A 14,327-nucleotide genomic window follows, 5' to 3' on the forward strand; every position below is an offset into this window, starting at 1 on the left:
ATATTTGATTGCGATTTGATTTTGGACTTTTTGATTTTTCAGTTTTGACTGCTGCTTTTTTTTTTGTTTGCTGGCGTTCTGGCGACGGAAACTTTTTTGCGACTGATTCGCGATGCCGCTTTGGGGTTGTTTTGTAGGCGTCCGAAAGCTCTTTTCGCCTGCCATAGGGGACTGTGACGTAGGCGGCAAAAGCTCACGCTCACGCTCAGACTTTGGCCGGAAAGGTACATTCCCCACACAGGTAAGGCCGAGAGTCACGGTCTGCAGCATCCGCTCAGAGGTACCCTATCGCCTTACCTTTCGCTATTCAAAGCGCTTTCTGCCTCTCTTGGAGGCGCGCACGTGGCGAGCGCTGGTTTCTCTGTGGGGGGAATGTGGGTGTTGCCGCACACACACACACACACACACACACTGGCACACAGTGCCACCCACTTACGCATGTGTAAATATTTGTATATTTACATTCGTATTTGCTACTCATTCATTTACATATTCAATCGTTTAAGCCAAAATAGAGAGAGCAGCGACCAAAACAGCTAAAGCTTTTGCGAAAAAGTTCTAGGAAGCCCAGCAAGCGATTATCGGCGAATCACACGTACCCTTCTTTGTTGAATAGGCCCCATGGAGGCAGCGGTGTGGCTACCAATAAGTTCCCAACAAATTTCCCTCTTTGAAAACCAATTCAAAGAAAGGTACCGCCAATACCAATACTAGATATCCAATACTCATAGAGACACAAGCAACGCTGAGGCTCTATGTGGGTCGAAAAAATCGTTCCGGAGGTTTACTGAGGGTCTTAAGGCTATATATACTATAAAAGTTTTATTACTAAAACCTTCACTACGTAAAATAAAGAGCATTCAAATTGTGTATCAATCTACAAGAAAGAACCTAAGCAGATTGAGGGAAATTCTTGATCAAAGTATTAACAAAATAGCCATAATTTCAGGCACTCCCTAAAAATATTGTGCTGTGGCATAGGACCAACCAAGGGATAAAGTATAATCCCACATGGATCCACGACTAATAAAATTCCATAAAATTCCCATGATCAGTGAAGAAGAAGATCCTAAATGGTTGTTAAATGTACCAGAAGCTATAGCTATTGTCATAGAAACAGACCTACCCCATCAAGAACCTTGAACATCACATGATTCATAGACTCTTAGAAAAAAAATGCTCTTTCTTTGTCCATGAATTCTATTTGCTCTCACACCCACACAATTTATGACTGTGGGATGCGAAAATAGAATACTAGATATTCTAGATATATTTCCAAAGATCCAAAGAGAGATACAATGTAAGATTACGGAGCTTATCTCTTTTGGCTCACAAGTGATTCACGTTCAAAGTCATTCATTCAACCCACTATCCATGAGATTCCCCCCAACCTATGAATATCTTGAGTATGGCTAATTTTTAGGCCATTTATAGCCCATTGTTCCATATCTAGAATTGCATTTTATCGCCTAATGTACATTGCAGGAGTCTTGCAATCCCCACTTTCCCATTAAGATTTCTTAGTGATTTTCATTTCCATTATAATCTTTAATATTTGAAGTACCATTGGTTATCATTTAAGCTGTTAACGATGCCATTAATACAATTGATTGTGACTGTTCGAATTATTAGTGTAAGATATTATCTGTGTTACAATTATCTGTGTTGTATAAAAGCTGTAAGCCATTGTTGAGCTTGTAGGCATTCCTAAACAGTGTTGGATATCGTAATGATAAAATATTTCGTGATTTCAGTAATTGATTTCGGTATAACGTTAAATGCTTTCTGTTGACATTCATAATTGATTTCAGCATAACGTTAAATACTTTCTATTGTCATTCAGAAAGAGTATTGTATATCGTTAAACAGTGTTGGATATCGTAATGATAAAATATTTCGTGATTTCAGTTATTGATTTCGGCATAACGTTAAATACTTTCTATTGTCATTCAGAAAGAGTATTGTATATCGTGCTGTAGGCCATTGTTGAAATTGTAGGCATTCTTAAACAGTGTTGGATATCGTAATGATAAAATATTACGTGATTTCAGTAATTGATTTCGGTATAACGTTAAATACTTTCTATTGTCATTCAGAAAGAGTATTGTATATCGTGCTGTAGGCCATTGTTGAGATTGTAGGCATTCTTAAACAGTGTTGGATATCGTAAAGATAAAATATTTCGTGATTTCAGTAATTGATTTCGTCATAACGTTAAATTCCTTGTGTTGACATTCATAACTGATTTCAGCATAACGTTATATACAGTGTATAAAGTGTTGGAAATCGTGATTATGAAGTATTTCAGTAATCGATTTCGTCGTAACGTTAAATTCTTTGTGTTGACATTCATAACTGATTTCGGCATAACGTTATATACAGTGTTGGAAATCGTGATTATGAAGTATTTCATTAATCAATTTCTGCATAACGTTAAATTCTTTCTGTTAAGTATCGTGAGTATTAAGTGTTTTATCATTCAGTAAAGAGTTTTGTCACACTCATACAAAATGTCAAGCTAGGACTGTACCTTGTTAAGTTCTTTGGGATATCGTCATTTAATGTGATGCCATGGGCCATGAACATGACCCATGGCCAGTGTGGTTTACTGTGAGTATTGAGTGTTGTAAGCATTCATAAACAGTGTTGGGTATCGCTCACGACTAAATGTTGTAAGGAACCATTAATAAGTGTAGGACATCGTTAACAGTGTAACCAATTACTTGCCGGTGAATAGAGCATCGGTCTGTAGCTCCGGCTTGTTCTTCTTTTTGGCCCCCGACAGCAACTGCTTCAACTGGATGATGGCTCTGGCCGGATTGAGGTTCTTCGGACAGGTGTTGGTGCAGTTGAGGATGGTGTGGCAGCGATAGAGCTTCCAGGGGTCCTGCAGGAAGCACAGCCGCTGCTCGGTGGCCTCGTCACGGGAATCGATGACCCAGCGAAAGGCCTGCATGAGGACGGCCGGCCCCAGATACTTGTCGCTATTCCACCAATAGGATGGGCACGAGGTCTGGCAGCAGGCGCACAGGATGCACTCGTACAGGCCATCCAGTTTGTTGCGGTCCTCCAGGGACTGCAGATACTGCGCCTTGCCCATCTCGTTCTGGATGTTATTGCGCTGCAGCCAGGGCTGGATGGAGCGGTACTGGTCGTAGAACTGAGTCAGGTCCGGCACCAGATCGCGCACCACATACAGATGCGGCAGCGGATAGATCCGGCACGATCCACTCGTGCTCTGGTTGATTGGCGTGACACAGGCCAGGGTGTTTGTGCCATCGATGTTCATGGCGCACGAGCCACAGATGCCCTCACGGCAGGATCGGCGGAAGGTCAACGTCTGGTCGACCTCGTTCTTGATCTTGATCAAAGCATCCAGCACCATGGCGCCGCACTGCGACAAGTCGATGGCGTACGTCTGCATCTTAGGCTGCTCCCCGGGCTGCCAGCGGTAGATCTCAAAGTTCTTGATACGTTTCTCCTTGGGCTTGGGCGGTGCCGGTGGTCCGGCCTCCTTCTTCTTCTCTGCCACGGCTGGTGGCGGCTTTAGGGGCTCCTTCGGTGGAGCTGGCCCCTTGGGTGGTGGCTTCTTATCGCCTCCGGCCGCTGCTGTTGCCACCGTAGGGGGGCCTTCAGTTGACGGTACCATGGCCGGTGGTGGCGGCTGCGGCGGTAACGGCGGCGGTGCTGGTGTCTGTCCTTTGGTGAGAATCGCCTGCCCGGCCCTCACATACTCCTGCTCATCGTCCAACACCCGAATCGATGGCTCGGGGCAAATAATGGACCTCACCAATTGGATTTTTGACCGAAACTTTAGCACATTCGTCGTTCTGCGCACTAAAAACATCTGAAAAACCCCGAATATTTAGCACACATTTTTTTTTTTTTCTATTTCGATTTTTTTTTTTACCGTTTTGTTTGTTTTTGAGCACACACACGAACTGCTTGTTCCGCTTTGAGGTTCAGGAATATACTGAGATTTTGAATGGGTAGAGCTATAAAAACAAGTAACTATCAAGCAAGGCCTACTACAAGGTGAATAAAAGAATATAAAATGGAAAATATACACTTTGAGTTGAAATGGGTAGAATTAAAAGAAAGTATTGGATCCATAATGATAATGATATGATGGCATCTTGTTAATGGACCTTCATTTCTTAAAGAGCACTGTCCCGTGTGAGATATCACCTCAAGAAATAGATTTAGAGAATTATCTGTGGATTCTGTGAAGTGATCTGTGAATATAAAAGGAGATTTCAACATTTTGGGGCAGAAACAGGTCCTTGCTGGCCTAAACATACTGGAATCTTCCACATTATACTACATATACATATATGAACATATTTTTGGTCAAAGAGCATTAGGACCTTGGATACTTCCCGGACTTGGGGACTTCCCGGAGAAGGCAGGACAGGTCTTCCCCATAGGATATCAACAGGCAAGGTAGAATGTCCTATGAATATATTTAGATCCTACTTATAAACATATATGTTGAAAATCTTATTCGAATTGCAACACTTGAACTATGTGTAATCCCCATTTGCAAACGAATTTCTGGCATTCCCCACCGAAAAATTCTTCTTAAGAAAAGCATCAAGAATCAACAGCAAATCAATGTTTTGTCTGCTATTTCTGCACTTGTTGCAATTAAGTGGGGAACATGCTGTACGGAGTGGCAAATGTTAATGTTCGTGTCTGCACCACAGACGAGACCCAAGACAACAAATAAACTTCAACAGATCTCTCTCTCTGTCTCTCTCTCTCTCGAAGCACAGAGGAGAGGCGATCAAGTGGATGGGAGCTCCAGCTGGAATGGAAACCAACTGTGAAAACGGTCTCCAGAATCAGAATCAGAAGCAGAAGGGCACAAGAGTCTATAAATATGCCAAACGCAAATTCTGTTTCAAGGCAGTGCGGGAATGTTATGGATGTTTTCTTTAAATATAACAAGAACAAGAAAAAAACATACCCCTCCCTCCCCCCACCCTAGCCAAAGAAACTTGTCAGCAATCAGCCTTCGTCGGGATCTAAGCGAAAACTGTAAGAAGGAGAGGAATGGGGGGGCATTGGATCTAAAAAAGATCCAAACTTGCCAAAAAAGAAACAAATCCAGCTAAACTTTGGCATTACCTCTCCGGCCTGCTGTGGGGTATACATAGTTGTTTTCATTTCGATTTCGAACAACACTCCATCGACATGACGTGGACGTGGACGTGACAGCCACAAATCAGATGAAAGCCTCAGCAGCAAGCCTTCAAGAGATTAACCAAAGCAGCGACAATGACGACCAGCATCTTATTCTTATTCTTGTTTCCCCAGATGCCTCTGCCCATTCCTAGCCATGCCATTCCATTCTTTTGGTGTGGAGCATGGAGCATGGAGCAGCCCAACAAAAATAGCTGCAAAGAAGGAGCCAAAGAGACAATTAAAAGGCAATTCCAGCAATGCGCCTGTTTGCACCTGCCGTCCAGATATCACAGGCGACAAACGACATTGTCAACAATGAAAGAGAGAGAGAGACAGCCAGAGAGAGAGAGTGAGAGCCATGCATGAGCATGGATGATGATAACACTGAACCGCAAGGTTTAGGTACCACTTATAGTGTATTCCATGGACCTTTCAAGCCCATTTCAATAGGTTTTCACATCAAAGATTTGTCAATTGATTGTATGGATAATTTAGTTTCATTGACATTCCTTTCAATTTTCCATCCCCGATTGGAAGGAACCTTTTCACATGGCAAGGTCTATATTTTCCCGTAAGTTATATGGTATTTTATAAGTTTCCTACATACATCGAGGAATTCATGGCCTGGCAGTAAGCGTGGCCCACAAATCTGAACCATCGGCATAGTTTTGACAATTTATCGAGCGCCCAATCGATAACCAGCCGCAAAATATCGATTTGTTTCAAGTACAGCCAAATGAATGGATGTTCTTTGCTGTTTAGTGTTATTAAAAATAAATTCATCAGCCAAAGACAGACAGACGCACACGCGCGCTCTCAGAAAATAGTTGCAGCAAATTATGTTATGGCTGCAGCACATTGCCAAGGTGTCGACGCTGCTGTTGACAATGTGGAGCAGCGGTTGGCTCCAGCTCCAGATCCAGATCCAGTGCTGGCTGCAACAATTTGAGTGAGCTCTTAAGCCGCCGCTGACGTCTGGACAGGTGCCACCAGTTCAAGCACAGGCAGGCAGGCAGGCAGGCAGGCACACAGGCAGGCAGGCAGGCATTTGTTGCTGGCACATTTCGTCATAGACGCGTGCTGGAATTAGCTTGGATTGTATGTGGATCCCTTGAAGACACGGTATGCCAGAGTAGAGAGGGGAGGGGGAGGGAGGGACAACCTATGATCCAGACAATCAACGATCCAACAATCCCGGGGCGACAACTGTCCTTCCTGTTTTGCAGCCAGTAGTTAATTTGATTGCCACCAATCTGGGTGTGCAGCCGTGCAGCAGATATAAAGTCGCCAAGATTTATGGGTTTTAAATTTTCATTCATGTTGGGATCTGTACGAATGAGTATCTGTCCGACTGATTGCAACTCTCCATCCAGAGTCCAGAGGCCCCAACAGCGGATGTACAAATCAATTGTCATTGTGATTGGGTACAGGGGTAATGCAGCGGGCCAGTGGAATATACTCGAATGCAATCAAAATGCAATTGGAAATTGGAAATTGCATTTTGATCCAACAATTATGTTGACTTCTCCGTTGTCTCTCTATCGTTTTATTGGTTCATCGATAGGTTTTTGGGTATTTTTTGTTGATTAAGATTACCTGAATCAATCAGATCGAACGCCTTTCTTAGCGGATACCCATATATCATCCAAAAAGTATTCTCTGTCTACCAGATGCATCAACATTCCCATCAACCACTACGCCTCTGCATATCTCGGAGGAGTCTGCCCGATTTCCAATGGAAGTTCCACATTTGTTTATTATAAACATTTTTCTCATAAGTAAACGTTTTTTATTCGAATTTTCTGTTGTTAACAGAAGAATTTCCTAAAACTCGAAATGCGTATAGTTTTTATTGATTTAATTATTTGTTTATGACTCTATATGACTATAGCTCTGAATTCAAAATGTCCTATCGTTATATTGATTACCATGCTATTTAAAGGTTTTAGTAAGGTCCGAACCATTGGAAAAACTATCTCTGATTTTTAGGGATTTCTGTCTAAGATAATTGTATCTTTATATTCAAATACACAGACCTTTTGGAATACATGGATGCACTTACATACATGTAAATATAATCTTACCTATTTTATGAGCAATATTTATACATAAATATTTTATTTTATTATATTCCTTATTGCACTAAGCAAAAGTTTCCTAAATCGTTAATTAACGAATGCATTTAGAGACAATTGGGTTATAGATAATGTTATAGATAATGTTTTTTTCTTTAATATTTATATTGACTTGATGAATTTTCCCAATATATTGCCACAATTCAACATCCAAACGCTTCATGTCTCAATAAGAGTTTCGAAATAAATAAAAAGCAACAGACATTGAATATTTTAATGTATTTAAATAATTAACGGTTGCCGCCAAATAGTTGCGAAAAAGTGGCATCTCTGGCAACACATAAATAGAACCAACTCTGTGCTGCATCTTGTCCCACGGGGCTTTCCAAAATGTGGAATTTTCCAATTCAAGTTGTGTTTGTGGTAGCTTACTAACGTTTCTTTAATAGCTTTAAGGTATATTTCGTTCAAAATGTCTTTATTCAGCAATAAGCTGTGTGTGGCGGCGGGTGCTGCCACATCGCTGTAAATAAATAGCGCTCACCGTCTTCGTTGCTGTTTACGTAACCACTTACGTTTTTTACCGTTTGGGCAACATTCTGCATACCCTGGGAAAAGGATATTATAGAATTGAGAAAATGTTTGTCTTCCCAGGCTCCATAGGATACAAGTTACTAATCATATGCATGAATATGTCTAAAACATATAAATTAGAGAATATTTCTTTATAATTACGTTTCAAAAACAGTTTGGAAAACAAGATCTTCATATAAAATTAACGAAATAGGGTATAAAAATGCCTATACACGCATCAAATACCAGCAACATTGCGACTGTTTTTTTTGTTGAACTATTTTGTTGAATCCTTGTTTTAGCCAAAATATAATAAAAGCAAAGAATAAAAACTAGCCAATCTTGTAAAACATTTATTCATCAACGGCCAAAAATTACGTGGGTAGAAATAAAGGTTTTAGTTAGCCAGAATTATTCAACGGAATATAAAAATTGAACAATATTTCGATTTTTTGTGTGGCCTATTTCGCTAAATCCTTGTTTTGTTTGACCATTTTCGCTAAAGCCTATTAATACACAAAATGCAATAAAAACAAGTCGGCAAAATAAGCCAGTTAAGTAGAAAATTGATTCATTAATCGGATAAAATTATGTGGGCATAGATAAACCCCCCGGTTGACAACATTTAAATCCTTGTCGCTCACATTCAAAAAAGTTCGATTTGGCGGGCACCACTCGGTATATTTTGTATTTCCTGTAGAAACTGGTTTTCGCCGCGCTCCCATGTGGTGTTTTTTAGTGCTAAATGGTATTTTTGTCATCAATTAATTTAATTTTCAATGTTATATAGAAATCCAATAAATGCAAGTATTTCGAATAGGCCAATCATGTATAGAATTGATTTATCAATCGTACAAAATTAAGTGGGCATGGCTAAATATTCCATATAGATAGTATTATTCAACGGAACAAAGAATATGAGGAATTGGTCGTTTTTTTTAATTCGCCGCAGTTCGCCGCAGTTCGCCGCAATTTCGCTTTAGCAGCAATGAGTCTCGTTCCATACACAATGTTGCACATTCCATACACACTGTTGCGGCAACATTTACTTGAAAACCGTATTTTAGTCAAAATAAAATACATTAAGGTAATTAAAAGAAGCAATCTTGTAGAAAATGCATTTATCTATGCGATAAAGCTAAGTGGGCATCTAAAGCTTGAAATATAGGCAATACCCGATTCGCCGCAGTTTCGCTGTTGCAACAATGAGTCCCATTCCATACACAAACATGTTGCTAATTCCATGCACACATACCCTGGGGGTAATGGATGTTATAGAATTGTGAATACGTTTGTCTTCCAAGGCTCAGGATCGAGATAAATATATACAGGATACTAATAATGTACTTGAATATGTCTAAAGAATATCAATTTGATTGAAGGTCTTTGTAAATTACGTTTGATCTACATATAAAATTACCGAAATAGGGTGCACAAAGGCCTATACACGCATCATGTCTTCAAATACCAGCAACATTGCGACTGATTTTTTGTTGAACTACTTTGTTTGAACCTTGTTTTAGTCAAAATACAACAAAAGCAAGGACTAAAAACTAACCAATGGTGTAGAAAATTGATTCGTTAATCGGTTAAAATTAGGTGGGCATGGCTAAATGTTCCATATAGATAGTAATATTCCACGGAAGATCAAAAACGAGGAACATGTAAAAAAGGACTCTAATTCGTCAGTATATTTGCGGTATATTTTGTAAACGAGATAGTATGTTTCGGTATATTTCTGAGGACCCATCAGTCCGCGGTCACACTGCCTTTAGAGCAAAAAAATAAAAAAAATAAAAAAAATAATTGCAACAAAGTAGTATAATATAAATAAATAACAATTTTAGAGCGGGAAAAAGCGTTAAGCGAATTTCAAAAGCAAAACTCCGCGAAGCATAAGTTGCAGGCGCTGGTGAGTGATTGGATTTGCGGCCGGCGGCCTCCAGCAGGAATCGTTTTGAAACAGAGAACCCACGCTTAGGGATCATATTATATGGAGAAGAAGACCAAGGACACTCTGAGGAGATACAAAAAGTCCTCTCGCCACAATGCCACGCACACAAGCAGCGAGAGCAGCAGCACGGAATCGGAGAGCGGCAGCAGTTCGTTCAGCAGCACCGACAGCGAGACGGGGCATGCCGCCAGCAGCCATGGGGCTGTCCATCATGGTCATCCACATGGGCATCATCCACGCTCCGCGGAGCGTCATCATCGCAAGAAGAAAAGCAGCAGGCGGGCGGCCAGTTCCTCGGGCGATGAGCAGCACCAGCGTCGGAAGCGGGACAAGCGCGATCATGTCCAGAAGAAGCTGGTGGCCAAGCGGAATCACATCAAGCGAAAGTTGAAGGAGGCGCGGCTCAAGAAGCGTGCCGCCGCCGCCCTGAGCGGCCATGTCCATAGGTCGCTGTCGCCGGCCACGCGCTCGAAGCTCAAGAAACTGGCGGAAAGGAAGCGTTTGCGTGCCGCCAGCAAGGAGCAGCGGGAGCGTGAGAAACTGCGGGCTGTGCAGCGGGATCGGGAACGGGATCATCATCGGCTGGGCAGCAGTCGATCGCCTCCGAGTTCTTCCACGACGACCACAACCAAGATCCGCATCCATCAGGATGTGGTGGGCAAGCGCCAGAAGAGTCCTGGCCTGGGGCCCAATGGTCCGGGCGGCAGTGGCGGCAGCGGCGGTCATCCCGGTCCCGGGTCGTCGCGCATGCACCACCAGCTGATGTCGCGCGAGAAGATCATCATTCAGACGCGGGCCCGCGGACGCACTGCCTCCCTGGAGCGTGAGCGAGAGCGCGAGCGTGAAAGAGAGCGGGAACGCGAGAGAGAGCGTCATGATCTGTCGCTGCGCGAAAGGGATCGTCGGGATCGGGACAGGGAGCGAGAGCGAGCCGAGCGAGAGGCGGCCCGGGATAAGGAGCGCGCCGAGGCTCTGGCCCGTTGCCAGGAGCGCCAGCGGGAAAGAGAGCGTCTCGCACGCGAGAAACTGCGCCGCCAGGAGGAGGATGACGGCAAGCGGGGAGGCGGCGGCAGTGGTGGTGGTGGAATCAGTGGACGCGACCTGGACCTGCAGGCCTATGCCAGCCGGGAGCGTTCCCTCGATGCTGTGGAGCGAGAGCGAGGCGGCGGTCGCCATATTCGGGACAAGCGGGAGCTGGATCCGTACGATCGCGAACAGGAGTACATGGAGGAGCGGCATGGTCATGGCCTGATCGATGAGATGCGTCGCTATCGTCGCCGCGAGCTGAGTCCCCTGGCGGAGCACTATGTGCCCCGCCTGCGGGATCCGCGCGATCTCTACTCCGAGGAGGAGCGCGAAAGGTAAGAAGGCCATTCTTCTGTCTGTCATTCCTTAATCTCTTTCATCTCCAGGGCCTACAAGCGGGCATTCATGGATGCGCGGTTCTCATCGCGCGAACGCGAGGCCTGGATCGAGGCCCGAGAGCTGAGAGAGCGCGAGCTCCAGGGACGCGACTATCGGGAGCTGGTGGAGCCCGATGAGGTACTCTATCCGGACGAGCGGGAGCGTGTAATCCGCGATCGAGAGCGGGAACGTGAGCGGGAACGCAATCTCGAGAGGGAGCGCAACCTGGGGCCACCACGCGGCGAGTACCGGCCGGAGTGGGAGCGCGAATGGGATGACGATGGCAACAGTGCCGGCGGCGGCGGTAGTGGCACTCCCGGCCGTCCCAGCGGCTTCGTCGGCGGCCCCAAGCGCGGCAAGCCGTTGCCACATCCAGGCGCTGTTCCCCAACAGGCGCCGCAGCAGCATCATTCCGCCTCCGAGCCCGACTGGGATGCGGATGAAAGGGAGCGCGAGCGGGAACGAGATCGAGAGAGAGAGCGCGAGCGCGAGCGGGATCGTGAACGTGAACGGGATCCCCGTGATGACAGGCCGGACAATGGCAGCGGTGGGGCAGGTGGTGGCGGTGTGGTCATCATCAAAAACGAGCCCGCCTGGCTGGAGCACGATCAGCGGGAGAAGCCACGCTCCTGGCAGCAGCAGCAGTCCAACTCTGGCGGCGATTGGCGCGACAACGATGAGCCCTTTGGACGTAACAGTGGTGGTGGTGGTGGCGGCGGCGGCTCTAACGATGCTCCACCGCCAGCCAACCATCCGCATCCCCCGTCACCCCACCATCATGTGCATCCGCGGGGCGAACGCGGCTCCGGACGGGGCTTTCGACGCGGCGGCCATGGCCATGGGGATCATGGAGAGTCTCGTGGTGGTCCCGGCTACAGGTCGCATCCACCACCGCTGATGACGCTGCCCGTGCAGCCACCGGGCGGCTATCATGGAGGTGGCGGTGGTGGTGGTGGATCGCGCGGTTTTCCCCACAAACGGATGCAGTATGGCGGCGGCGGACCCGGCTGTGAGCGCGGCGCCCCACCCGGCTCATCGTCGTTCCTCAAGAAGCACATCCATGTGCCGCTCGTGTCGCCCACACACCCCACACCGCTGCTCCAATGCCAGTTGTCGGCACCGGGGGGCAAGCCGCCGGTGGGCAATGCCGCTGCCGCACAGGCCAGCGCTGTGGCGGCCGCCACAACAGCGGTCGCAGCGGCCAAGGCAGCCGCCCAGAGTGCCGCCAATGCCACCACCAATCCGGGCATTCTGGCCCAAGTGAGCGGCAAACTGGGCAGCGGCACAACGACCCACATCAAGCAGGAGGATGCCTCCGAGGACTCGGTGATGAGCACACCCAGTGTGGGCACCCAGGACTCAGAGTCGCCCAGTGGTTCAGCGATTGGCAGCGAGATGGTGGGGTGCAGCATCATCAAGCAGGAGCCGCGGCCGATCACACGAGAGCCAGAGGCGGAGGAGCTGAGCGAGATCAGCGACAGCGACGATGACATTCTCAACACAACGGAGATCAGCCTGGGGAGCAGTTCGGCACCTCTTGTGCGACCCAAGGACGAGCCGCAGCTGGACGCTGATCCATTGGCTGGCACACAGGAGCTCTCCACGGACACACTCTCGCCAAGCACAGCGGAGGAGATCAAGAGCGAGAGTCCCTCCGCAGCGACGACAGCGGGTACGGGCATGGCAACAATGAATGGGGGCACTATCAGTGGCAATATCAAGGTGGAGGAGGTCGATGAGGTGCTGGACTTTGAGGAGATATCCGACGGTGAACTGGAGGAGGATGCCCGTCACAAAGGTGAGGATAGCCCCCCTTCCCCAAAGAAGGAGCCCTTGACTAATTTCTGAATCTCTGTGTAATCTCAGGCATTGGCGATGCCCTAGGCGTGGACTGGCAGGGCCTGATAGCCGAGACCAGGCAGCAGGCAGAGGAGCAATCGGCCCAGCAGCAGGGCGTGGACAGAGGGACATCGGCCAAGCAGCGGTGGCAGCCGCATCGTTTGATTCTTGACATGGGCATATCGTTTGGAATGGCCGGCGAGCAGTATGCCCGTCGCATCATGGAGGACGCCCGACAGCAGCTCATCCAGGAGAAGGAACAGCTCAGGCTGGCCGAGGAACAGGCCCTGCTGCAGCAGCAGCTGGCGGAGGAGCAGGCAGCCGATCCGGAGGATCTGCCCATTATCAAAAAGGAGGAGCCTGCCCTTAAGCGCGCCTCGCCGCTGCACGACTACCGCGACATTCTGGCCACCGATCAACTGGCGCCCATGGCCTGCGTTCAGCAGGGTCTACGCGGCCTTGCCGCCGAGCGCCAGCGTCTGATGGGCAATGTCTGCGGCCCGGGGAGTCGGGCGCTCTGCGCTCGCCAGGACCTACGCCTGCGACGGCAGCTGTGCGGCCTGCCCGCCCGCGAGTGCGAGTTTCCGCGCAATATGCCCGTGGTGGGCGAGGAGCTGCGCCATTTGGCCATGCAAATGTTCCAGCGCAGCCTCGACGTTAAATGAGATACGATGCCCAGGGAGTGTCGCCGCGCCAGGCCACAGGCCACACCCACCTACCGACTGGATGTGAAAATCTATGCGGGGGACCAGCGCGAGCAGCAGCAGCAGCTGCACCGGAAACGCAAGTGGAAATGGACCAGGCAGGACGAGGACTAAACCGAGGGAAAGCTTACAAAACTGTTCGATATCGTGAACCCTATTCTATTATTCTATTTTAGTTGTAATTACAATTACATTGCTCTTGCTCTACTTATATTTATCAAAAGGAATATTTCTATTCTATTGTGGCTGCAATAATCTAATTGTGATTAAACAATGAATGAAATTTTGCCTAGATAAACTACGAGTAAATGGTAATAAAAACCGTCTACGGTCGGTCCTCTACCATAGACTATGAAACGGATTAATCTTTGTATTATTATAGATTTATTTCATAATTTTTGAATGGAGCTTTGAAAATATAAATCAAAGAACTTTAGATTGCAGTCCCAATTGCTCTCGTAAACTCTTTACGAGTATTCCTTCTATATTTCTATTGTATCTGGAAGTGTTTCAGCTTTTGAATATACTCGTACAGTGCCGCTCAACGCAATACCCCATGTATTCAATAGATTTATAGATCAATTGGTAAAA

General features: G+C 46.7%; 2 protein-coding genes across 2 annotated transcripts; one reads left to right on the forward strand and one right to left on the reverse strand.

The window, feature by feature from the left end:
* Nucleotides 1–2,493: 2,493 nt before the first annotated feature.
* SdhBL (Succinate dehydrogenase, subunit B (iron-sulfur)-like) lies at nt 2,494–4,024 on the reverse strand. Its single transcript, XM_033383792.1, has 2 exons — nt 3,911–4,024; nt 2,494–3,847 (listed from the first exon to the last, which is right to left on the reverse strand). Exon 2 carries the CDS (start codon nt 3,845–3,847, stop codon nt 2,720–2,722), a length of 1,128 nt encoding a protein of 375 aa, XP_033239683.1. The 5' UTR covers nt 3,911–4,024; the 3' UTR covers nt 2,494–2,719.
* Nucleotides 4,025–9,581: 5,557 nt separating this feature from the next.
* Flacc (Fl(2)d-associated complex component) lies at nt 9,582–14,097 on the forward strand. Its single transcript, XM_001355081.4, has 3 exons — nt 9,582–11,150; nt 11,202–12,991; nt 13,060–14,097. The coding sequence occupies exons 1-3, from the start codon at nt 9,829–9,831 to the stop codon at nt 13,695–13,697; spliced, it is 3,750 nt and encodes a 1,249-aa protein (XP_001355117.2). The 5' UTR covers nt 9,582–9,828; the 3' UTR covers nt 13,698–14,097.
* Nucleotides 14,098–14,327: the final 230 nt, after the last annotated feature.

Source organism: Drosophila pseudoobscura, chromosome X (genome assembly GCF_009870125.1).
Source record: "Drosophila pseudoobscura strain MV-25-SWS-2005 chromosome X, UCI_Dpse_MV25, whole genome shotgun sequence".
In the NCBI taxonomy this organism is placed as follows: Eukaryota; Metazoa; Arthropoda; class Insecta; order Diptera; family Drosophilidae; genus Drosophila; species Drosophila pseudoobscura.

Coding starts and splice junctions, on each gene's coding strand:
- SdhBL (XM_033383792.1), bottom strand. CDS start 3,847: ATGTTTTTAGTGCGCAGAACGACGAATGTGCTAAAGTTTCGGTCAAAA.
- Flacc (XM_001355081.4), top strand. CDS start 9,829: ATGGAGAAGAAGACCAAGGACACTCTGAGGAGATACAAAAAGTCCTCT. Junction 11,151..11,201: donor TCCGAGGAGGAGCGCGAAAG/GTAAGAAGGCCA, acceptor TTTCATCTCCAG/GGCCTACAAGCGGGCATTCA. Junction 12,992..13,059: donor GGAGGATGCCCGTCACAAAG/GTGAGGATAGCC, acceptor GTGTAATCTCAG/GCATTGGCGATGCCCTAGGC.